The sequence below is a fragment of the Hesperophylax consimilis genome, chromosome 19 (genome assembly GCF_061612785.1).
Source record: "Hesperophylax consimilis isolate HC1 chromosome 19, BYU_Hcon_1.0, whole genome shotgun sequence".
NCBI classification, from domain to species: Eukaryota; Metazoa; Arthropoda; class Insecta; order Trichoptera; family Limnephilidae; genus Hesperophylax; species Hesperophylax consimilis.
In genome coordinates this window covers 33,134,141-33,161,156 of record NC_142854.1, presented here as the reverse complement: position 1 = coordinate 33,161,156, position 27,016 = coordinate 33,134,141, and the positions used below count along the sequence as shown (strand labels likewise).

The following is a 27,016-nucleotide window of genomic DNA, read 5'->3' as shown; positions in this document are numbered from 1 at the left end:
TTACCTCCCATCAACTTCGACATCATAGATGTGTCCAAACTCCTTAAGGAACTCAATGCACTGAAAACGGAAATAACTCATATAAAAACCGAACTAAAAGATTCATCAACCATAAAAAATGAAGACATAAAACAAGAACTGGCACTAATAAGAGAGCAAATTGCAAATATTCAGGTCCCAAACAAACAAAGTGACTTAACTGGGAATTCGGAAGTAATTATTAACCACTTAACTGAGGGTAAGCCACGATTTCCAAATAGTAAACAAATACCGACGGGCGGCGCATCCTGCTTATCGACTGTTTCTAGCAATGCATTGTCAACCACACACACAAAGACAATGAACGAACACACTCCAAATAGTCTAGTGCAGCCGGGAATGAACTTTGCACATGCTTTAAAACAAAATAATAAACAGGCATCGCGCGACCACGGCCCGCGGCCTCGGCCTCCTGCGGAAGATGAGAGAGGATTTACATTAGTAACTAGAAAACCCAAACGCAACTTGAGAGGAAAAGCAACCTCAACTACACTGAAGTCGGCAGATTTAATTACGTCTATTTATATTTCAAGGTTTACCTTGGAAACTACCGAGGACGACGTAAAGACCTACCTTGTAGATAATGGTTTCGAAAATACTAAGATCGAAAAAATTAAGCCTTACCGTCCCACGCCATTTAACACCTTTAAACTTTCTGTAAAAGCAACTGAGGGACCGAAATACCTGGTGGAAGAACTATGGCCGGAAGGAATTGTATTCCGTAAATATATAGAATCGCGTGCATCAACCAAAGATCAAAATGACAAACGAAAAATTAAAAATTATTTCGATTAATTGCAGATCGGTCAGTAGCTCCGAAAAATTTATTCACGATCTCTGCGAATCATATGACATTATACTACTCCAAGAAACATGGCTACTCCCAACCGAGATTGAATTTTTGTCAAATATTCACCCGCACTTCAATAGCTTGGGCACCTCTGCCGTCAATATAGCTAACGGTCCCCTGCTAGGTAGACCGTACGGCGGAGTTTGTGATGTTTTGAATATCGACAAAAACAAACGATAAATAATAAACGAACGTGCTCAAAAAAAATTTTTTGTTTAGACAACGACGGAAGATTTATGGACAGACAGGCCTGGAGTAAACAGATTCCCACGGGAAAGGAGAGACCGGAGAGACAGTCGAGTTTTGAACTTGGGTGCATTGACAGCCCCGAGAAAGGGATACAAATCAGAAGTGTTGTTTGAAATTACAGTTAATTATTGAATTCAAGTGGTATTAGAGAGTATTGCGGAATATTGAATTAAAGTGAAAGATTATTGATCCGGTGTTTGTGTGAAGTGAAAGTGGTTCGACTCAGTGGGAAAACAATTAATAATAATGACAATAATAATAATTGGATAATTTGTAGAGCGCCGTTTTGTAAAAACCCACCTCAGGGGCGCCAGGTGTTGTGCAATCGCGATTGTGTTATAAAGTTGTGTTGATTTAAACGTGATTTCGTATACAGTTCGAACTAGATTGCTTGTCCTGAAAACATGAAAATAATAAAAATAATGATTGCGTTTTTAAAATAGAGTGAATGTACTTAAAGGCAGGAAGTGTTTAATCGGGCTAAGTTATTGATTTGGCGAGATGGCATTCTATCCACGGAGACCGAAAACCAGAGAATCAAATAGATTATTAACTGTGGGTTCGAATCCTAACAGATTAGGGAGGTACAATTTTATTTACAGGAATATTTAATTACCCTTTTATAAGCGTAGGGAGGAGGTCGAAAATTAAAGTGATTTAGCTATATAGTGTAACCAGGTAAGTTTCACACGAGGATTTGGAGGTGACTAACAGGGTGAGTTTTTTTATATTATTTATTAAATTTCAGAGGACCCTTTTAATAATAGGATACAACCGAGGTACAGGAACCGAGTTTACAACACCTGCCGCCCAAATAATGTTATCATTAACAGGGATGTGCTAGGCGAACCGTCAATCAGCTGTGAGCGAGAGACGAGTCAACGACCTTTTCATATATAGGCCGAGAGGCGCGGAGTACAGTCAGTCAAAGGGGAAGTTTTGCTAGCGTATGCCGTCCCAAATTGAAAGTGATCGGATGCAACCAGACGGAACGAAATGAAAACTTTTCTTCTGTTATTTGACTTTCTAATTTAATACTTTTCATCTATTATTTGACTTTCTAAGTTACGAATTGGGATGCACAAAAACAAATCTAAAGTCGAAAGAGGGAGATGGTAATCTCCGAAATAAAACTACCAACCGAACAACTTTTCTCAACAGGTATCTTTCGAGAGGTAGGCAGCCTCTTTAAATTAAATGCAAAAAATCAAACCAATTATCCGTTTATACCTTACCTGAGAGGATAGGTATTCAGTAGAAGTTACCCATACCTAATACACGAGGATGCTAGTAACCTCATAAAATAAATACTGGAACCAAATATTAAAATACAGACAGTCCTCATCCCAAATTTGGCATTTCGAGTAGACCTTACATATATCTCACATGATAATTGGCTGAATGGGTAGGCACACAACCTATCGTTAATAAGCAGGCAAAATGTCGACAAGATCGTCGTGTGTTACCTATGTATTGACCTAGAAAGGGATGTAAATCCCCGACGGCGTGGGAGTTACAACGTTTTCTGGAGGTGGCACGTAACTTAGGACCTTGCGTGTCACATTTTCGCGACTAGATTCGTGACAAGGGATGTCATGGTTTTCCCCTTCTACACTCAGTAAAGTAGATTTTCCTGGAGGTGTTTGAGATTGGGGCAATTCTGAAATTGGTGATGAGACCTGGTTTTCTTTTCTTCTGGCGTGAAGGTTGCCGATTTGGAACAAGGGGAGACCCGGCCGGTTGTGATATCCAGACACGCAGATATCGATCGCCTTGCTCAAATTATCATCCATCAGTTTTGTTTGGTAAGAGGAGGAGTCAATCTTAGCTTGAAAAAAATTCATTTCCTTTCCTCTCCTTCCCCTCCCAAAATATATACATGGATGGCGCCGACAACTAACACCATAAACTTATCGTATGTATATCACATATATAAAATCTAAGACTTTATTATATTCACATTACACTACGATAGGTAGAATCGAGTAGCTAGTGGGGGGGGAGCAGGCGACTTAGAAGATAAGGTTTATAAAATGGTTTTAAAACACAGCGGTAATGGATTCAACTCACTCTATCTCAAAAGAACCAAGGGATACCACACATACATAAATAACTAGGTTTCTAAACCGAGAAACAAAAACCCAACACAACGTTCGGTGAAGCCTTTTTATACTGAACCGTCACGTGAAATGAGTACGTTCAAGGTCGTACGTCACGTAGACAAACTAGGATGTACACACTTGAAGGGGTGTGTAATAAAGAAAAGACGGCAGGGAGGACCTTCCTACCCCGGATATATATATAACCAAAGCCTTATGGAAAAGTTACCTACGGGACTTAAGGAAAATTATCGTAGAAAGAAGAGAAGGAAAAGTTTGAAGTAAAAAGGGCAGATCATTACAAGTTGGAATAATTTACAAGCAAAATTTAAGGGTTACCACAATCCCGATGGACAATTGTCGTATGGCCGGAATCGAGGTGAGTCTGAATACTGAAAATTTAACCATCTTCACAATCTATATGCCGACTTGCTTAACTGACAACTTTGAGGAGTTTACCAACTGCCTGGCCTCCTTACAAACGATCATTGACGACAAAGATTATATCAATTCAATTATTATCGGAGACTTCAACGCTAATCCCGACTCACTCTTTGGAATAGAGCTAAAATCTTTTTGTCAAGAATTCGAATACATTTTTGCCGACACCGAAATTTTACCTGAGAATTCTTACACATACGTCAGTGACGCGCATAGTACTACCAGGTGGTTAGACCACTGTCTAGTTACGAAAAATATTTACAAACAAATTATCGAGATGAAAATACATTACCATGTTGATTGGACTGACCACCGACCCCTCGAACTAACATTAAATACGATTGGAATAGTAACATCGGAAGTATTTTCATCTACATTAAGGGATCCAGCATTATGGAATCCGAAAAATAGACGTGATATCGGAATTTATAACTCATGTTCGCAAACTTATCTAGCTAAAATCAAACCAAAAAATACATTTCATGAGGACGGTGGCAACCCTGAACGTGCCAAAATAAAACACCTCTACGGATGTATAGTACAAGCATTACGATATAGTGCCGCTTGTATATTTAGAAATACTACTACACCAAAATATAAGCAAGTCTGTGGGTGGAATGAATTTGTTGCAGACAAATACGAAAAATCGAGACAAGCAATGCTCACCTGGATTGATAATGGGAGACCGCACAATGGTCCCATAGCGGAGGATAGAAGGACAAAGCGTGCCGCTTTCAAAACAGCTCTAAAACAATGCCAAAGGAATTCGACACAACTCCAGATGGATAAAATAGCAGCGGACTTAGACAATCGGGACTTCAAATCATTTTGGAATAAATCTAATAAAATGTTGAACATGCGTTCCAAAGTCTCGTGCAACATAAACGGAGAAACGAATCCTGAAGTAATCGCCAATATTTTCAAAAAACATTTCGCGACTACCACGCCGACCATCTCCTCAAACGAAACGCATTTGAATGCCTATGATGACATTGACCCTATAGTCACTGCAAACATGGTGAAAACCGCCATTAAAAACATGAAATCCGGAACATCAGCAGGACATGACGGTTTAAGTACCGAACACGTCAAACATGCAGGGGTAGCGATTCTGAAACTACTGGCAACATTGTTCACCGATATCATAAAGAGTGGTTATCTACCCAAAGACATGACAAAGACAATCATAATACCGATAGTAAAATCTAAACTGACAGACATAACTTTACAGGAAAATTACAGACCGATATCCATCGCCACCGCCACCGCCAGAATATTTGAACGAGTTCTCTTAGATCAAGTCGGACTCCAATTGAAAACGAAAGACAATCAGATGGGTTTTAAAACAGGATGCTCCACGGACTCAGCCATATTCTGCGTAAAACGGACATTGGAATACTACAGGAAGAGAAAAACAACAACTTACGCATGCTTTCTGGACCTTAGTAAGGCCTTCGACAGAGTCTACCATCCATTATTGTGGACCAAACTAAAAGAAAGAGGTCTACCATGGAAAGTAGTACGAATTCTCGACACATGGCACCGTCAACAAGAAAACTTCGTTAAATGGAAAGATGGTTTCTCAGAACCCTTTTTCTTAAAGAGTGGGGTCAGACAAGGAGGTTGTTTGTCCCCAGTACTGTTCAACATATATATGGATGAATTAACTCACAGGTTAAATAACGCTGGGGTAGGCTGCCATATTGGAGGAGAATGCATCAACAACGTGAGCTACGCAGACGATATGGTGCTGATGGCACCGTCAATAAGGGGACTAAGAATTCTCTTGAAGATCTGCGAAGAATACGCACTCGAAACAAACATGTTATATAACGCGAAAAAAACAGCACTGCTGGTCGTCAAATACAGAGAAGGACCAAAAAAGATTCCCCCAGCGTTTTTAAATGGAGAACCTCTCATAATAGTAGAAACAACGAAATATTTAGGGTATATCATCACCAACAACTTAACGGATGACGACGACATCGATAGGCAGAGGCGAGCACTGAGCATAAAAAGTAACATGCTCAGTCGAAGATTTCGACTCTGCAGCCCGCAGGTGAAAAGGACGCTATTCTCAGCTTTCTGCACTACCTTGTATACTTGCGAGCTGTGGGCCAATTTCAAAAAGCGAACCATGGAAAGGCTTCGGATTCAATACAATAATGCCTACCGCATAATGTTCGGACTTCCAAGGCACTGCAGTGCCTCCTCGATGTTCATGGAGGGAAGAGTTCCCGGCTTTGCTGCCCTAATGAGATCCAGGGTAGCCGGAACGAGGGGAAGGATCAATAACTCCAGAAACATCCTCATCATCGAATCCCGCCAGACCTCAGGATCGAGCATCGAAAAACATTGGAGAAAAATATTGGCCCCCATAATTATCGCTCCGATGATAAGCTTACAAGATATTTAAATGTTTTATGTTAACACTCTCCATTCTATATAGTTCCTTTTACTTTTTCTTATATTTTATTTGCTCTATCAAACTTACATTTCAAATTATTTGTACTTAATTGTATCTCTGTATATAACATTGTAGTTATATTTTATGGATTGTGTGGGATTGCACTAACCTCCCCACATTCTGGAATAAACAATTATTTATTTATTTATTTATATCAATTTATGCGATTCAACGGAACTCTTGAACCCCTCTAGAAGAATTTCAGCTTCCATTCCAGTTGAAGGCCCTGCATAATTTTTGAAGCAAGCATGTTTTTTGGGCAATGTTCGTCGGTTCAGCTCTAGCACAAATACAACACTATTTATTTTTTACGCCGAGATACAAAACTTCTCCAAATCTTCTGCCAATAATCCCTGCCGCACCCGAGAGGGCTGTATAATTTGATCTATATGATCGTTTCGACCAACACCCATCCGCGATCACATCTATCATTGCTACTCCGTCCTTCATACAACCTTCTTCGATAGCAGCTTGACGCTCCCGTTCCGCTGTGGCATCCATGGCGAGTAATGCACATTTCTCCCACTCCCTTGACACAGACACATTTGTCTTATCATATATTGTTTGGGACATCGGGGCTATATTGACAGCCGTCACAAATTCAGAGAGTTGAGCAAAACCAATTCCTGCAGGAGTCATCCCCGATACTGCTGCTACATTGATGTCCATGGTATTTTTAGGGTTTGGGTCACACGTATGAACTAGTACTGTATCAACATATAACTAGCCGTTGGAAACGATAATTATATTGTTTCAACGTCCAACGCTGTTGATAATAATTAGCGCCAATAGTTGAAATATAATACCTACTTGGGAATATTATTCAACGCAGTCAACGATTCAACTGCCTAATAAATAAAAGGGTTAAGAGTTTGCACTTCGTGAACAACATTACTCGATATTTCAAATGGTATTTTAGTTATGAAACTCCTGCTAGACATTTTTCTTTTATTTTTCCATCCAATACGGCCGATACACAGCGCCAATGGACAATCAAATTTATCAACGACTAGCAAAAAATAACCAACATCGGCCGCCTAGCTACGTTTTGTACCTATTGTTTTTTAACAGTTTGGCTTGTTAAATCAAAAGGGTCAAGAGATTACACTTCGTGAACGATATTATGCCTAATTTGAAATGGTCTTTTGGTAATGTACGTACCTACTGCACTTTTATTTTCCCATCCAATACGGCCGATACGCAGCGCCAAGGGACAATCTAATTTATCAACGACAAGTAAAATATATCTTCAATGTCTTTAATATTTCAACAGGGTAATGTTTTCAACACCGAAACCATCGTCTTCCAACAGTTTCAACTTTCAACTTTATTATAGGATTATTATTATGTGTATGGGGCATAGAGATAATATTAATACATCAATGATCCGGGGAACCACCCGTTAATGGGGATTCCCTAATACGATTTTGATCTATTTTTTTTTTGTTTTTTGTTGGTATCGTGTCGATCTCCTTTACGTTTAGTTTGATTATACTGGCTTGTAGATGTAAAAATACATAAATGTTCGATATAAATTTGATGACTAAACTAATTTCTAAATGAATAATAATTATTAGTGTAAGTGTCGTAGTGTGATTGAAGTTTGAACTGATGATAAATATTAAACAGGGTGATTTATTACTCTAATCCCAACACTGTTAATATGTTTAAAAATATAGTTCACGAACTTTTTTAAGGGGGATACCTACTCCCTTGGAAGAACAAGACTATACGCAAGATATTTCTGAAAATCAAACAGAATCTTCAGACGAACCGTTATCATTTTGGAATGAATTAAATTCAGTAGTCGAAAAAATTAAGCCAGTGAATAATCCAAATAACAAATTCCGCAAAGAACTGGACATGTATCTCGAAATGGGTCTTCTTGATAGAAAGAGTTGTCCCCTGAAATGGAGGAAGGAACATAGAGTATATTTTCCTAATTTGAAAAAATCTTCATTGAACAATGCGGTATTGTAGCAACATCCGTTCCTTGTGAACGAATTTTTTCCAAAATTGGACAAATTATATCCGACTGCAGGTGCAATCTTAAGGCTAGAAAAGTGCGACAGCTGGTGTTTTGAATATGGATTCGAAAATATAGAAATGCGTAATTGAAATGCGTTAAAAAAACAATCTGTAAATAACCTTTAAATGACTTTATAACCGTAAATGTTGTACATAAATAATTTGATGTGTAAAAACTTCTGAACTGGGCTAAAAAAAGTGGGACCTTAAATAGACTGAGCTTGGAGTAAACCTATCAAATAATGTAAGTCTAACGTAACGTCTAATCTTATTAATTTTTCAAAACTGGACATTATATTCTTACAAATAACTAAGCTGAATAAGCATCGAAATTCGAAATACTTGGAACGTAATTTTTTATAACGTTTAATGCTTTATGATAATTTGAATATGTGTAGATATTAGTAAATTATCTAAAAAAATATAATAACACATCACATTTGTGATGTCCACTCCTCCTTCGACTGCATTATTTTTATCAAACCTAGAAAAGCAAAAGCAACATTGAAAGTGGATAGCATTTATTTGGTGGCCAATACTACTATTAAAGAATGATAAAAAGTGTGTGTTAGCCGAAGATAGATTTGTTCAAATGAAGCAGAAACTTTGTAGATCCGTAATTCATCTCTCCGGAACACATTTGTTATCGTTTGTAAAATAACATACCTATTGTCATTGCAATGCAAAAGAACAGTTAGGTTTCTTGTTTTTACTCTTGTTTATGTAGACACGTCTTTGCATATGTATATCGAATTTATTGTATTCAAACATAAAGTTCAAGGTACAAGTTTTGCACAAAACAACAGTTTTATAGAAAACTTAAATCCGTTTTACCTTCCTACGCTCTCTTTATTCTGAGTAGGTAATGCATTTTCACCTTGTTCATGGTAGCTGGAACAAAATAAGTTATAAGTTGAGTGTAACTGCAAATATAAGTGATTTTTTTAAATATAAGTGAGGGGTTCAAACGGTTTAATTATCACCTTTGTATTTCAACTCCTTTACAAGTTGTGGGCAAAACATTACGCAGTGGAATATAGTCACATCTGAAAAAAGGTTAGAATTTATTGAAAATAGATCGCCTAGGTACAGTCTGTCAAAAATTGTACAGTAATAAAGTATACTGGGTAGAATTTGTATACGGTCGACATTTGCTCCACGAGAACGGGTCGATTCTACGACTCGTTCTCGAGTTCAACGGCTCGACTGTGGAATTATTTGCTGGTCTCTGTATTTTCTCCCTTCAACAACACGGAACTCTTCGAGACACTTTTTAACTCCTCCCTTTCCTCAAAAGACCCCCACACAGCATCCTCACAGATGACACAGGCTTTTAGGGAAATTTTTTTTTCAGTGACTCCTGTCAATCTGTCCAATCATTATTCAATGGTCAATTCAAAACGAACTTACTCGGCATTTCCAGTAACCAATGCATTATATATACTCGTATCTTCAAATAAACGCATTCTGAAATAAATTAAAAGTACAAATAAGTATGTAGCTATAAAACAATAGAAAAAATATTTTTTAGTAGAAGTTTAATGCATTTTTTATACAGAGTTGTCCCTTAACGATAATTTCTGATACTGAAGTTTGCTTGTTATTTTTTTTTGCGTAGACTGTTTTTTTTAAATTAAATGAAAATATAATTTTACAAATAAATATGTAAATTTTATAAATTTATACGTAAGAGTTAAATTTATTATTAATATTTAAAAAAACTGCTTGACTCATTAAATAAATAATCGTCCCACAGTAAGATTCCTCAACTCCCCGGTGCAAAAAACAAAAAACACGAGAGAAAAAACTTACGTGAAAGCTCGCTTAGTAATGGGTCGCAAAATTCTAGACGTTGCATAATTTTATGATTTGACATTCTGACGGCGAAAAGTATCGTCGGGATATATTTTGGGGTATTACGCCGTGTTGCGCTTTAGATAACATTTCGGGCAGCTTAGCATTGTCCATCGTCAGGGCAGATGTGTAGATTGTGGTGAATTTTGTGTTTTTGTATCCAGAAAGTTACCCCAAAAAGAAATCACGATAATTATTTTGGCTTGTATAATATTCCTCAACAAACTAACTAACTTACTAACCATCACGCCGTTTCCCCACAGGGGTAGGCGGAGAGGACGGCCCGCCAAACAACTCGGTCTTGGCACACACTTCTTGCCTCATTCACATTCATACATCGTCTCATACATGCTCTTCTATTATTCTGATTCACTTGGTCTTGCCATGTCTTCCTCGGGCGTCCCCGACTTCTGCTACCATTCACATTTGTATCGTCTATTCTCCTTACACTCCTTTCTTCGCTTATTTGCTCTACATGCCCAAACCATCATTCCTCAACAATAAAAATCGCAATATTCCTCAACAATAAAAACTAAATAAAAAAACTTACCCGGAAATTCCAGTTTCCAATGCATTTGAATTAGAAATATCACCCAATGTATGAATTCTGAAATAATAAAATAGGTATAATTTTTAGTACATAATATACTAGTAAATATTTCAAATACTTATTTTCAAAATAATAATAAATATACGATGTAACATAAACTGAAATTGGTTTCTTCTTACCGTTTAGATTGCAACATGGGTTAAAACTTTTGGAGATATAATTTTTTTTTAGAAATTCGACACTTTTTTTGTTTATTTCCCATTTAAAAAAAAAATATTACTTAACTGAAAATGCACCTAAAATAAGTTAATCAAATATTTGAAATTAAATATTATTTACAATAAATTACGTAATTTTAGATGCCAAAAATACTAGAACAAGTCCACCAAGCTTGCCGTCTGGACGGCGAATGGCGATTGTTTGAAATAGACTTATGCAAATCCGAATGTTAGAGAGAGCGCGCTAATATTTAAAACGATTAGAACGAACAGACGTAAGCGACTGCTGTGAACATATTCTATGAAACACGACTCATTTGAAATAAAGCAAAAATCTCTCTACAATGTTTTAGTTGCATTTAAACATACACTCTGAATTTTGTCGTGCCTGTAACATATTAAATAGCAGAACAAAACGTGTTTTTAATAATTTTCGGAGCTTACTTTGCGATTTTTTTCTATCGAGGGAATTTCAAATAACGGTTCGGCAAAACAAATGTATGGATATTATCTTCAAAAACAACATTTTTTTTTTGGAACTCCAAGACTTAAGGATTTAGCGAGAAACTTGCTATAAAATCGGTAGAAATTGAAAATGCCGGGGCTTAAGCCTGTGTATTCATTATTATTGTAAAACGCCTTAAAGGTGATTTTATACTTAAACGGCGCCACACAAATTTTCAATTTTTTTTCATCATATAAATATAAATCGGAGCTTTAAAAATAGTAAGATAATTCAAAGGATCTCGAAACACAATAAATCTTTAGAAATGTGTAAAACAATAGACGACGAGTCCTTTTTAAAAATGATTTTACATTGGAACACATGGAGTAGGATTTATATTTATTACACAATAAAGACTACCTTGTAAAGAGTAGAGGTCATAAAACCTTCTTACCACATTTAGCTCCGTTACAAGTGTTCCAGTGTTTGAGATATCGGCGAACCATTGCGTCTTACCATTCAGTTGGGCATGGGTTACAAAAGTGGGTTAATGAAGAGATTGGAAATAGATGTAGGTAAATAAACAAAATGAAAAATATAAAAATTAAATGTACGAAAAAAACGTTTTTATCGACATTCTATTAGCTCTGCGATAAATACTTATTTTTCTAAATCATAATTCTTGACCACAAAAAAAGGAACAAGTAAGAAACAAACGAACCCATGAGATTGTTATTATTCTTTCTTTAATGTTAGGTACTAAATGTACAAAATGATGAAAACCTTTCATTGTCATTCTATTACGTTTACCTCTGTCTTGTTTTAAACATCACAAGTACAATCTCTCAAAGAATCATTTATTGTATCATTTAAATAAACAACAACTTTGTCTGCTGCTATATCAAAGATCCAGAGGAATAGGCAGAGTGGATGAATCGCCAAGCAACTGTGTTTTGGCCCCCAATCCTTGCTCCATCCATATTCGAAAATAATCTCAGATACTCTTTCATTATTACAACATTTAACATGATCCACAATAAGTGTTCATTTTTGCGTCATACGTTCCCCTGACACTGCATGAGCCCAACTATTCAAGCTCCCCTTTACTTATATTTTTCATTATGAGCAATGCATTCCTTTTGGAAGTCTTGATGAACTGCCAGTGAAAGGGTGTAATATGAATGTATGTAATGTGTTTTCTTTTCCATTTTAATTATTTTTTGTTTTCTCTACATATAGCCCTAGTATTAAGAAGCTGTTTCGTTAATTATTATTTTTAAGCTTTTATGTTTTAACTATACTTGAACATATTTCAATACTGTTGTGTTTTTGTAAATATTGTAGACATCCTGCAGCCACTACTCTCAGTAAAATGCCTCACTGTTTGTGATTTATTTCAATTAATTAATTGACTGCGCGATTAAAACAGCAACGACGTTTTGTTATTTCAATTTTTAGTACGAAAGTGCAGTACAAAGAATGCAAGGCTGATGTAAACGTAATGAGTAAGATTAAGAAAGGGACGCTTACATGGTTTGGGTACGTAGAGCGAATGAGAGAAGAAAGAAATATAAGGATATATGATGCAAATAAGAATGTTAGCAGAAATCGGGTACGCCCGAGGAAGACATGGCACGATCAAGTGAATCAGATACTCGAGACAGGCCATGTCAAGAGTCAGAATAATAGAAGAGTATGTATGAATGTGAATGGGGCAAGGAGTGTGTGCCAAGACCGAGTTTTTTGGCATCCTCTCTGCCTACCCTTGCGGGGAATGGTTAGTCAGTTAGTTAGTACGATATTTTACAATAATGTAGAATTTGGCATGTATTATAAAATGTTATGTACAAAAAATTAGAAAAAAACTATGTATTTATGACCACCCTGTACAGGGCTGTAACGGGCGATAAGTTGAAAAAATTTTCTGATAAAATAATGAAAAACTATTAACCTGTTGCATTTTCCATGTATTTTTTTATTGTTTTCTATAGCGTACATATTAAGGCACTGTGTTTGTTGAAATTTTCCAGAAAACCACTAAAATAACTTTGTAAATAGCAAAATCACAAGCGAAGACATTTACTTTTTTTGCGCTAACGAACGAATGTATGGTAAAACAGCAATCACGTGGTCTTCCCGCTGTGCTGCCATTGGCTGCTTTGTCTATTAGAGTAATACGCCCGTAATGGAGAGTTTGAATTTCATACATAGGCTAACAAACTGCGTTTTGAAAACACATTAAATTTTTTTTTTTTCAATTGGTCTTATAAATACATGCTTTATGAGAACAACTGCATACTTAACTCAATTTCGCCATAAATGGTCTGTTGGACAAAAACGAACAAGAGCGACGTTGACCAACTCTTTTAAAAGAAGGTTCACACTTGTCAATATACTTTCGAGATGTTCAAACTTAAATTGAAAAATTTAAGCGGCTTCAAGTCAAGCAGAGCGCCAGTGTTGTTTTCTCACGGTCTCTGGAGTTGCGGTTTGTCCAACTAACCCTCTAACATCTGCGTATTGTTTATTGTTATAGTTCCAATCATGGACCTAAAAAGCCCTGGATAGAGCATTAGTGCGATTTCAGAATTATTTTATATGCCATTGAAGCAAAATAGGGGATATTGTCAGGCAGCCACCTTGTATGGCAAACTTTTGAAATTATTTTTATTTAAGGCGGTATTTTTGTGTTGTTAATGCAGTTATAACGATCGGTTTATGATTTTTGGGGTATTTGATGAGACGGGAAACGGGACATGTAATTGAAAAATTAAGTACGTTAAGTCATTTTCCATACACCTTCCCCCTTCCCCGCGGCTTCTAATTGTTCTCGAATAGCTCCGTTCAGGGCTTTTTAGGTTTACGGTTTTAATAGTTAAAATATTGCCAAAACGCAACAAATCGTCACCACGAGTTTACTTTTAATTTCGACAGGGTAAATTCAGTTATTACTCAGTTAAGTACCGAGACGTTTTTTATAAAAAATAAACAGATTTTAATTAAAGAACACCATGTAAAATGTGTTCTGACATCTCGTCACTACCGTTATTGGATTGTAAAAATGCGTTAAAATAAAACCATTTCCACAACAATTAAATTGTTTCGTTTAGTTAACTTATCGGGTATTATTGTATACTTTACAGCAACGTTTCCCAACAACTGCCGGTCCGCAGAGAATTCCTGTCCGTCCGCGAAAAATATGGCCCGTCAGATAATCAAACACTGACTAGCTTCGTGCAGACAGCCTGCACAACGCACGTGATCAACTCTCAACAATTAGCTCATAAATAATTATAGGAAAAATAGTTGCAAGATGATATGTTAATTGTGATTTTGAAATATGAAATCAATCAAATCAAATAAATGGATTTTTTCCGAACGTTTCCGGAAACTAAAAACTGTTTTAGAAGGGATATGAAAAACGCATTCAAACTTTATTTTAAGAAAAAAACTAATCATTTTTAAATATTAAAATTTTAAATCCTAACATAAAAAGTTTTAGAACTCGCTTACATTACGTTTATTCGAACTAAATTACTGATAACGAAAAATAAGAAAAGCACGCACTTTTCATTTGACAAACGTATCATCAACGTTATTGTTAACTCACTTATTTTTCGTTTTATATAAACATAATTAATAAAACATCCATAAAGTTTATTTTTTTTTCTAAATTGCGGTCGGAAACATAGATTTTACTGAGGTGCACGATTTGATTCTTCTGGATTTGAGGTGGTTAACTTCTAGATTTGAACATAAAGCGTGGTGTTTTTTCTTTCTAACGGTGCACGGTTTAGATCGTATTTCTCACCATGACAGTAAGAGAGACAACGAGAGCTGTTCCCAAAAACAAACAATTTAGCCGAGGGGATAAAATTTGCTTTGTCAAAAGCTTATGAAAAGTCAGAATATATAGAATCTACTTGTGTACGAGACGAATATAGGCTATTATAATAAAATAATGGTTGTGGCAGATCGGCCAGTTACAAAACCGTGTTGTTCTGGAATAATCAGTTCCATGATAACTCAACACATTGACAATTCAACACACTTTGAAAAAGTGATGTAAAGTCATTAGAAACAATGAAATTTTTTTAACCTAACCTAACGTAAGCTACTTAACCCAGTTAATAAAGTTTTTGTTTCATCACTTTCCATGAATTTATATAACTTTTTAAAGATGTGATGAATTATAGGAGATTTCAACCTGGCAGGTATTCGTTGGACCCGCAATGAGCCTAACCAGACTCATTTCTTATCTCCAGAAAATTATAATTATGACATCGGCAACCATCTTGTGAACTTTCTTGCCCTAAATAACCTCAATCAATTCAATGACATTGTAAACAGTAACGGTAGAATCTTAGATCTCGATTTATCCAATTCACATGAACTACAAGTCAGGCAAAGTACCGATATCTTAAGTCGCATTGATGTACATCATCCACCCTTAGAGATTGACTATAGTTTTGATTTAAAATTAACAAAAAATGCTAAAAAATAAAACCTTACTTAAATATGATTTTAACAAAAATGATAACATTCAATTCAATCGGGAATTACAAGAACTAGATTGGGCATTACTATTACCTGAATTCATGTCGGTAGACAATATGGTTTCTATATTTTACACTCATCTGAATCGTATAATTGAGAAATGCGTAACCAAAATTGTAAATTGTAACAAGCAGAATCCCCACTGGTACTCACTGGACTTTAAAGACGTATAAGTTGGATAGTTAGTTACTTTTAGACGTTAAAGTTATTAAGGAAAAAAATAAATTTCGACTTCTCTATAAAAAATATAAAAATCCTCGTGATAGAAATTCTTACGAACTCTTACGCACCCGTTGTTCCAAACTCATTAGTAATTGCTACTTTAAATATATTCAACAAATCGAATCGTGTCTGGTTAATCATAATAGCGTTAAAACTTTTTGAAGATTTATCAAACAAAAGAAAAAAAATAACAGTACCATCCCCCAAAATATGACGTATGGAGAAAAAAAGTCATCCAATGGCGAGGAAACCAGTGAACTATTTGCCCAACACTTTTCATCAGTATATGAGAAAGATAACATAAGAGGCAACGAAGAGACTCAACCTCATCCCGTTTCAATTGATCAATCAAACGGCGTTCTGCACACAGTAAATATTAGTGTGCACGATATAAAAATAGCAATGCTTAACCTCGACCAGAGCAAAGGTCCGGGTCCCGACAAAATTCCTCCTATCCTAATTAAAAAGTTTGCACACAGTCTCGCACTCCCTCTGACTATCATTTACAGGAAATCGTTGTCTTCATCCGTTTTCCCAACAAGATGGAAACAAGCAAATATTGTACCTATACCTAAAAGTGGCGACCTTCACGACGTCACAAACTATAGACCCATCTCCATTCTCTGTTCATTTGCTAAAATTTTCGAAAAAATAATTTGTCCAAGTCTGAATTATCATCTCAAAAATCTTATTACTCCAAAACAGCATGGATTTCTCTCCCAGAAATCTACATCCTCTAATTTACTTTGCTATGTCACTACCTTAACCGAAGCTGTCGATAAAGGTCAACAGATAGACAGCATCTACACTCACTTTAGCAAGGCTTTTGATAAGGTAAATCACAGATTATTAATACATAAACTAAAACGCATGGGTGTTCATGGTACCTTGCTAAACTGGTTTTACTCCTATCTAACTGACCGTGAACAAAGAGTAGTATTTGATGGTTATGAGTCAAGAGGATTAGATGTGCCGTCTGGAGTACCTCAAGGGTCCCATTTGAGCCCGATCTTGTTCCTTGTTTTTATAAATGACTTGTGCGATGTTATTTTGGATTCTCAAATTTTATTGTTCGCCGATGATTGTAAGATTTTTAAAATTATCCACACATTACTTGATTCAATACTTCTTCAAAATTATATCAACAGAGTTTCTAAGTGGTGCATTGACAATAGAATGTTTCTGAATTCTTTAAAATGTGTCCACATAACTTTTACACGTAAACGCAACTCTATTTCAACTCAATATTTTGTCGACGGTACTAAACTCCAGGAAGTCACAACCATTCGGGACCTAGGCGTAATATTTGATAAAAAACTAACTTTCACACCTTATATCGACAGCATTATTTCTAGATCCCTGAAAATGCTAGGATTTATCAAACGAAATAGTAAAAATTTTCAGAATCCCAAATCAAAATAACGCTGTACAATTCCTTCACCCGCAACGTGTTGGAGTACGCAAGTTCTATATGGAGTCCGACCTACAAAGTTCATATTCAGCGAATAGAGCGGGTTCAAAAACATTTTATGTACCACCTAGCGTATTGTGATAAGCGAGCTCGATCACTTCCTCATTACAACGATAGACTAAATTTCTACAATGTACGCACCCTTGAACAGAGAAGACTAAATATTGATTTAAATTTTCTTTTCAAAATTGTTAATGCTCTAATAAACTGCCCTTTTTTACTCTATCAAATTATTTTCAACGTTCCTAGAATTGGTTGCCGACTTAAACATTATATTCCGTTACATATTAAAAAATATAAAACTAAGCTGGGGTTTGACTCACCTTTACCGAGAATGTACCGTTATTTTAACGAGACATATAAAAGTCATCCCATTGATTTGTCAATGTCATCACTGGCCACCTTCAAATCAAACGTAAACAAGACTTAAAGCTACCTATCGTGTTGATCTAAAACATAATTACTGTTGCTGTTATGAAATGTATATGTAAGTGTATGTATGTGTGTATACATGCATGCATGTAGGTGCATATATGTACATTAGACTTTACTTACAGTGTTGTGTTCATCAATGTTGTGTTTGTCTATAATTAGTGATAGTATTAACCAAGTTTAATTAATGTTATTGTATTTCGAGAGCTTTGATATGAATCACTGTTGACAAACCAAAGAAAAAATAAAATAAAATATATATATATATATATATATATATATAACATTGTGATGATTTATCCGGTCACCGGATAATCATATGCCTAATTTAAACAGCAATGTTATCTAAGACAATATTTTTTTCGGAATGGTAGACAGTATAAAAATTGGTCTTTATTAAAACACAAATTTTATCGCCCGATTAAACACAAATATGTTTTCAAGAGGAACTGATATACAATGAATACATTCCTTTATGAATACCGGTGGAATTTTGTCAAAACTTAATCCCATTTTATAATGAAGAATTTTTTTTCTTAATGACATGAAGAGAAATGTGACGTGTTGTATATTGAAGATTTAATTTCAGGTATTATTACAATATCACAATTTTGTTGATAAGCACTTAAAAAATATTAAGTAATGAGGTCAACTATTTCCTGATCATTGTCTGCATGCTTACGCCCCGAGTACATTGATCTAGGACACACATTGTGTTCTTTGAGACAATTTACAAAGTTATAAATATATTTTGGATCGGACATTTTTAATCTACGCTTTCGTTAACAAAAATCAGATTTAAAGAAGTAGTGACAATGAGATTTTCTCCACTATGAATGCGTAGGTGAATTTTAAATGTGTTTTTTTTATTTTTATCAGGAGTAGTTACAGAGGCAACACTTCTCGAGTATGGATGAGAATGTGACTTTTTAAATGTACTTTTCGAGAACATGAATAGCTGCAGTAGGAACATGCATAAGGTTTTATTCCAGTATGGGTTCGTAAGTGCACGGTTAAACGTGATTTTTCTGAGCAGGAGTAGTTACAATGGGTACATAAATAAGGTTTTTCTCCAGTATGTATGCGTAAGTGCACTGTTAAATCTGACCTGTTTGAGCAGGAATAGTTACAATGGGGACATGAAAAAGGTTTTTCTCCAGTATGTCTGCGTAAGTGTCTTGTTAAACGTGATTTTTCTGCGAAGGAGTAGTTACAATGGGAACATAAATGAGGTTTTTCTCCAGTATGGGTGCGTAAGTGCCTAGTTAAACTTGATTTGTCTGAGCAAGAGTAGTAACAATGGGAACATGAATGAGGTTTTTCTCCAGTGTGGGTGCGTAAGTGCATTGTCAAACGTGATTTGTCTGGGCAGGAGTAGTTGCAATGGGAACATAAATGAGGTTTTTCTCCAGTATGGGTGCGTAAGTGCCTAGTTAAACTTGATTTGTCTGAGCAAGAGTAGTTACAATGGGAACATGAATAAGGTTTTTCTTCAGTATGGGTGCGTAAGTGCCTCGTTAAACGCGATTTTTCCGAGCAGGAGTAGTTGCAATGAGAACATGAATGAGGTTTTTCTCCAGTATGGGTGCGTAAGTGCATTGTCAAATGTGATTTTTCTGAGCAGGAGTAGTTGCAATGAGAACATAAATGAGGTTTTTCTCCAGTATGGGTGCGTAAGTGCCTAGTTAAACTTGATTTGTCTAAGCAAGAGTAGTTGCAATGGGAACATAAATGAGGTTTTTCTCCAGTATGGGTGCGTAAGTGCCTAGTTAAACTTGATTTGTCTGAGCAAGAGTAGTTACAATGGGAACATGAATAAGGTTTTTCTTCAGTATGGGTGCGTAAGTGCCTCGTTAAACGCGATTTTTCCGAGCAGGAGTAGTTGCAATGAGAACATGAATGAGGTTTTTCTCCAGTATGGGTGCGTAAGTGCATTGTCAAATGTGATTTTTCTGAGCAGGAGTAGTTGCAATGAGAACATAAATGAGGTTTTTCTCCAGTATGGGTGCGTAAGTGCCTAGTTAAACTTGATTTGTCTAAGCAAGAGTAGTTACAATGGGAACATGAATGAGGTTTTTCTTCAGTATGGGTGCGTAAGTGCCTCGTTAAACGTGATTTTTCCGAGCAGGAGTAGTTGCAATGAGAACATGAATGAGGTTTTTCTCCAGGATGCGTTTTCAGGTCCGTTAGCATGTCTAAAAAAATGGTGGAAAAAGTTCATTAAGTAGGTATCTATAATGAAGACAGAAAATTATGAAAACGAATTAAGACAAATAAAAAAATATTTTACCTGCAGCAGTCTCGGTAATATTATCATATTGCTCTAAGCATTCCTTTTTAATATCCGGAACTTCTATGTCTATTTCCGTATAAGAGATTCCACCTCCATCTTCTTCTGGGGGTGTCGGTTTTGCCTTGATGGGTACAGTCTCCACAATGATTCTACCTGGAACAACAAAACAATGAAAAAATGTGTATTTAGAACTTTCAGTGATTTTAAGTCTGTAGATTGTATGAAAACGCTCTATATTTCATTTCATAGAAGTCAAGTAGAATATAATTCAATTATTTGGTCTCATTTATGTAAAGTTTACTCTAACAATAAACGACGAGTACGGCACAAATTTCTTATGTAAGTACAAAAATTTTGAGCTCAAAATTCCAATTGAATACATTTATTAGTTTGAGGCCCCAATTGTATCTAAAAACGTTGTCTGAATTATGGATGTCAATATAAAAAAAAATATGGATGTCAATATATCTGGTTGTAACACAGAAGAGTCATTAACAACTTAATTGACAGCCATGCCATCGTCCCCATTATTAAATGCCATGAACCAACTAGGAATACAGCCATGCTATCGTCCCCATTATTAAATTCCATGTACCGACTAGGAATTCAAGGCAAAATGAAACATTCTTCTTGCAATACATATACAACCAACTATGAGACACACTCAATAACCAATAAGATGCATGATCAAGGCAACAAGTTTGGATTACTATTGTTATATTTTTTGAGACCATTTATAGAACCAAGCGTTATCCAAACAAGCACTTTGTTAAATGCTACTATTATAGTAGCGTTTGTAATGTACTTTGATTTTTCTTATATGTTGTATTGTTCAAGTTACTGTTACACGTTTTACTGATATTGTTTAATGTTATTTTATGCTTTAAAACCATTGTGTATAGTTTTCGATAGCTCATTAGGTATATTCTGATTTCATAATACATATTAAAGCCTAGCTGGGCGAAAAACTAAATAAAATAAAGACTTGCTTGCATTACACTAAAAAATCGTGTTGGGTTGGTTTTATGTGCATGATTTTTATTTGTATTTTTTGTTGGATTGAATTATATTGTTAAACAAAGTTCCTCCTGATAAACTACTTGCAGTTGGTTGTCTTAGATAACATTGCATACAAAACAAAATATTGGACAGGTATAATATATCGACATAAATCTATACTAAATGATTTATTTAGTAATTATACCAGGATTTTTAATTAAATTCACAATTTTAACACAATCAGTCTTCATTTTTGGGTAAAATCAATTTGCAAGTATGTCATGTATTTATAGGCAGTTCAATAAGTCAGACAATGTAATAAACGTTAACAACCCCTTCACGGGTTCACTGAGGAACAGGTTACACCTGTATCGATCGTCCGAACGAAAAGTAATATGTTCCGTTTCACTCTCTGAGTTAGCTGATCTCCGAAGCGAATAAAAAGTGTATAATTATAATTCTTCCCGATTTTAATGTTCGAATAGATGTTGCCAAGCCTTCAGTTTTATAGATTCAAGTCGTTAAATTTAAACAATTATTTTTCCATTAGTTTGGTGATGTCGTGTATTTTGTTTGATTGTGTCTTTTGTGAAGTTGATAGAATAATGGCATGTGATGGTAGTTTCAAATATTACAGATAGGTGGTGTTTTTTTTTAATCATTATTTTTTTTTATGCGGTTGAGGCACTTATTTGGTATTCCCTTTTTTTAAGTGCAAAAATATTAACCATTTCTTTGTTATTTATTTTTTTCTACTAACAGACTACTGTTCAATTATGCAATACATATAACATGAAATGATAAAAACTAAAAGTTACAGAAAGTGAAGGGTATATACGCAATCAATGAATGAAGCAAAGCAAAAGCATTTATTTTTTTAAATTTTTTTTTATCATTTACACCCGCTAAACTGCCAAAGCAGTTTGTCAGCAGAACATTTTGTCAGCAGGACATATTATTTATAAATTACAGAGAATAATCAAGTAAGAGCCTGAACAAAGTTGCGTTAGATGGAATCACAGTAAAAAACATTATTCAGTAAATAAAATCTCAATTAATTTGATTTTAGAAAATATTTGTTACTTTGTTTAAAAATGAAAACAAATCTTTTACCACAAGATTCAGGATAAATTGTAGAAAATCAAAAGGGTCCACAATTTTTAACATTTTAATTTTGAATGCTGGTGGCTTTCTAGTGTTACTTCAAACCTTTTAGACCTAGAAACAGTTTCGAGACATTCTGTTGATGATTCCGTATGTGTATTACCAAGGCAAACGTGACTGAAGGTGAATAGTTACATAAAGAGGATAAAACAAGTCTTCTGTGACTAAGCATACGACGTGACGCTTTGAAGATAACTTTAGAGTGAAAATGAATAGATGCAGTCGAGACATGAAAATGGTTTTTCACAACTGTGGGTAAAAATCAAAGTCGGGAAAGCCAAAATACCCGAATAAAAAAAACATCATGCATCAAAAAGATAAATTCTCTACTGTGAGCAAATGATTTTAATAAACCTCTTCGAGAACATGAGAAGTTGCAGTTAGAAGAAAAAAAATGTTCTTCTCCACTGTGAATCTGCATTTGTTTTTTTAAACCTCACCTTTGAAAACAAGAATAGTTGCATTTGGCACATGAAGACGGTTTTTCTCCACTTGGAATCGGCATTAGTTTCTTTAAATTTCCCCTTTAAGAACAAGAAAAGTCGCAGTCGGGACATGAAAAAAGTTTTTTATATATGTATATGTGAATTTTTAAATATCCCTTCCCACAACATGAAAAGTTATGGTCGGTCCACGAAAAGGGTTTTTCACTACTGAGGGCTTTTTGAGAACTCGGATAGTTGCAGACGAGACACGAAAGAGGTTTAGCTCGACTGCGAGTCAGCATGTGACGCCGTAAATATGTGTTTCTAGCACATGAAGATGTACAGTTGGAATATGAAAAAGGTTTTCTTCTACTATGCGAACGCAAGTGCTGTTCTAACGTTAGTTCATGAGAGCAAAATTAATTACAATGGCGACGAGAGTATCGTTTTTCACCAGGATGCTTCATCAAGTTTGTTAATAAGTCTGAAAAGGATAACAGATAAGCACAAGTACAGAGGATTTACATAAACGCTAAAATTGGGAAAGCGCGCATTATTAATTTAAATAAACCAAAAATCTGTTTTACCTGGTGTCTGGATAATTCTTTCAGAGCGCTCTAAGAATTCCTTTTTAACATCCGAGAGTTCTATGTCCATTTCCGTAAAGGGAATACTAGCTTCACCCTTTACACGGCTTCCCGGTTCTGCTTTGATGGGAACATTCTCCAGATAAATGCTACCTGAAAAAATAAAAGAATAATACTATATTGAAATACCGAGTCGAACTATGCATTACATTAAAAATTACAGTCGTTTCTCTCCGAGAAAGTATAGTTATCCCACATTGTTTTAATTAAAGAAACTTGCTTCACGATCGATTCATCCAGAGTAAAATGACTATTCTTACTGGAGTACAAGACCGGTTTTAACTGAAGGCTGATCATGCATAAGAGCATTCAACAGGATTAAATCATAGTTAACACGCGGAGCAAGCAAATGACTATTCTCCGAATTTGAGAATGGTTTCCTTCGATGAATACATATATTTGTATAAAAAACAAAGACAGGCCGCCCGCCCCCAGGCCACGCTCATCCGATATGGATTATAATCATTACACAGTATTTTTGTGTTATTTTCCCTCAAGTGCGCTTTACTAATAAAGTATTCGTGCAATTACAGCCGTGTAGCAGCATAAGTGATCAAATATATTTTTATTTTATTTGTTTTTTTGCTCAGCTAGACTTTTAATAGTACGCTGTAGAAAACATGCACAGGCAACGTTCAACTTCCAGCTATTAGCAAATATTTCCGAGTCATTTGGGCAATCATATCAACATCGTATATAATAAAATAGAAGATATTTTTTTTAAATATCCAGGAGAGGCTCGGAGGTCCTCGTGTGAAGTGGAAAACTTCCCTTTGAGTAGCCTATTACTACTATGAAACGTCTAAGCTATTCGTGTTTTTTTACATTAACTCTAAAAAGCAGGGAAATTATTTTCCCCGAGGCCTATGTCATATTTAGGGATGCTGTGTAGGGGGTCTTGAAGACAGGAGAGTAATATATATTTTGATTAAACTTTTATTTAAACCTGTAGCTAATACTGTAAATACGAGTTTACAAAAATATTATTGAGGAAATTTGGCTTATCCATCGTTTCATGAATTCTTTCAGAAGGCTTAAAGTATTCCTTTTTAATACAAGGAACCTTGAGATCCATTTCAGAATATGAAATTTCACTTGGTTTGTTAGTGACCACTTTGAGATTTGAAGGCTCCGTTGAACTCCAATTCACCTGTATAGAGACAATCTGGTAGCAATTTTGTGAAAAGAAAAGTTTACTAATGGAGTGTACTTATTGATGCAGTTAAGACGAAAATAGACTAAAACAAAAGTAGATGATAATTAATGAAAATATTTATAAACACTTGGAAATAAATTAAAAACATCATATAGAACCAATCGAATACTTCGAATACTTATTGTAATAAATTTATCATTAATAACTATTAAACATTTAACCAGCATATTTAAGATATTAAAGATAAAACTAAAAAGTAACTAACCGTCACGCCGTTTCCCCGAAGGGGTAGACAGAGAGAACATACCTCCAAACAACTCGGTCTTGGCACACACTTCTTGCCTCATGCACATTCATATATCTTCTCATACATACTCTTCTATTATTCTGACTCTTGACATGGCACGACTCAAGTATCTAATTCACTCGATCGTGCCATGTCTTCCTCGGGCGTTCACGACTTCTGCAACCATATAAAGATAAAATCTCCCTGCTAGCCGGTTATCATATATGTTACCAAATAAAATGTTAAAAGGACTATATTATAGCTTCGTACATTAACATTTAAAATACTCGATTGAAATTTGAGAATGAAACATAAATGAACTACAGGTAAAACAAAACAAAGTAATCAAAAAGCTATTTCACTTCAAACCTTTAACATCCACAAAAATGATAAATGGAAACAAAACTGTTTTCATAAAGAAAACTATATGAATATAATACCTACATGTCTCCTTAAATACAAAATAAATAATAAACGCATTTATACAAATACATAATTCATTAAAACGTCCCAAATACATACACACTTTACACAGCAACAGTATTGGTTACGAGGTGGGCGACATATATAATTGCCTTCCAGACAAAATCAAAAACGAAAAAGGGGAGGTACATTTAAAAGAACATTGTTTACTTTTATTCACAATTAGCAAACAATTACAGTGAAAAATACTGTTATTTAATCTATTTACGTGTGAAGTAATTAAAAAATATATATTTTAGTTTTTTCTAGTTAAATAAGTGAATTTTTTTTTTTTAAATGCGATGAAACTCAAACAGTGCTCCTCACGGGACCCAGAAACAAGCCCAAAGGAAGGAGGAAAAATGGCAAAAGCACAATGGACACATGGCGAGTGCTCGCGTAATCTATATATATATACTGACTCCGCTTTAAAATAATCAAATACATCAACGAATGCAGACCTCTTCAAGGTAGGCATTAAAGAAGTCCCTACCACCACACTCTTCCCAAACCCACTTCAAAACGTTGCTCAACCTAAGGTTAGAGAGTTTCCCGTCTGCCTAACGCACAGAAAAGACGTTCCAGTGAGATGTCAGGTTTATATCATAAAACTAAAATAACAACCCAGCAGAACAGCAAATTTTGTAGAATCTAATTGTAGGTATGAGCAATACGAGAATGCAGATACGGCCTGAAAATAAAATAAACGAAAGTAACATAATCCAGTAGAATAGCGTATTATGAAGAATCGAGATGTAGGTATGAACATGTTGATACGTAAAAAAAACCTGCAGTTTTATTTGCAATTGAATTTTGGGTCTGTATAACAATAATTGTTGTGTTCCAAAAAAAGACAACAAAATACCTGAATTCGTTTCGGTAATGGATTCCGGGCTTTCTTTTTTCATTAAAGGATAGTCTTTATCGATTTTCGTATATATCATAGCAACACTTTCTTCGGCACTTGTGCCTGGCTCTAACTTGAGGGCGGTGGAATTCATGATTTTAAGTAAGGATCTTGTAGTTCTGTTTTACTTTAACTTTAATGAGGATTTCTTGAGAATAGGGTTCATTGTTTCAGGTCAAGACGTACAAATTGATTAAAGGAAGAAAACCAAATGACATAACCAACAAAAAAATGACAAGCATTCAACGGAAGTAGTTCCATAGATAATACGGAAAAGAAAATAATTTTTGGGATTATGGTGAAATCTAAGTGTTGCCATATCTTCAGTAATATTCAAGTATTTTTTTGAAGAATTTTTTTAACGCACGTACGTTTTATAGTATTCATTTGCAATTTTCGTCGGCGGCATTTATTTTTACTCGGGAGATATTTATCAATTTGTATTGATATTACAGGCGACTAATTATTGCTGATAATAATTTATAATACAAATGAAGTTAATACAAATAAATGAATAATTGAAAACAAATAATATGAGAATACAAAAATTTATAAAAAAATAATGTAAAAAACTTGCCCTAGAACCTTTCTTAAGTTTATTTTATTTCCAGAACTCTGACAAACTAGTTAAGTGCCTACTAACTAGTGATGTGCAGCACCGAAACATTTATATGTTTGACCCCCTTGAGGTGATTTTGCACAAAAACGGCGCTATACAAATCATCCAAATATATATGTTTATTATTATTTTATTG

The 27,016-nt window shown here is 35.1% G+C and overlaps 1 protein-coding gene across 1 annotated transcript; it reads right to left on the bottom strand.

Moving 5' to 3' along the window:
* Window positions 1-26,572, bottom strand: LOC149415174 (uncharacterized). The gene is made up of 7 exons (XM_089643031.1): window positions 26,220-26,572; window positions 23,391-23,543; window positions 20,213-20,368; window positions 19,818-20,117; window positions 19,482-19,622; window positions 9,051-9,064; window positions 1-60 (listed from the first exon to the last, which is right to left on the bottom strand). The coding sequence occupies exons 1-7, from the start codon at window positions 26,353-26,355 to the stop codon at window positions 1-3; spliced, it is 960 nt and encodes a 319-aa protein (XP_089499157.1). The 5' UTR covers window positions 26,356-26,572.
* Between the last annotated feature and the right edge of the window lie 444 nt (window positions 26,573-27,016).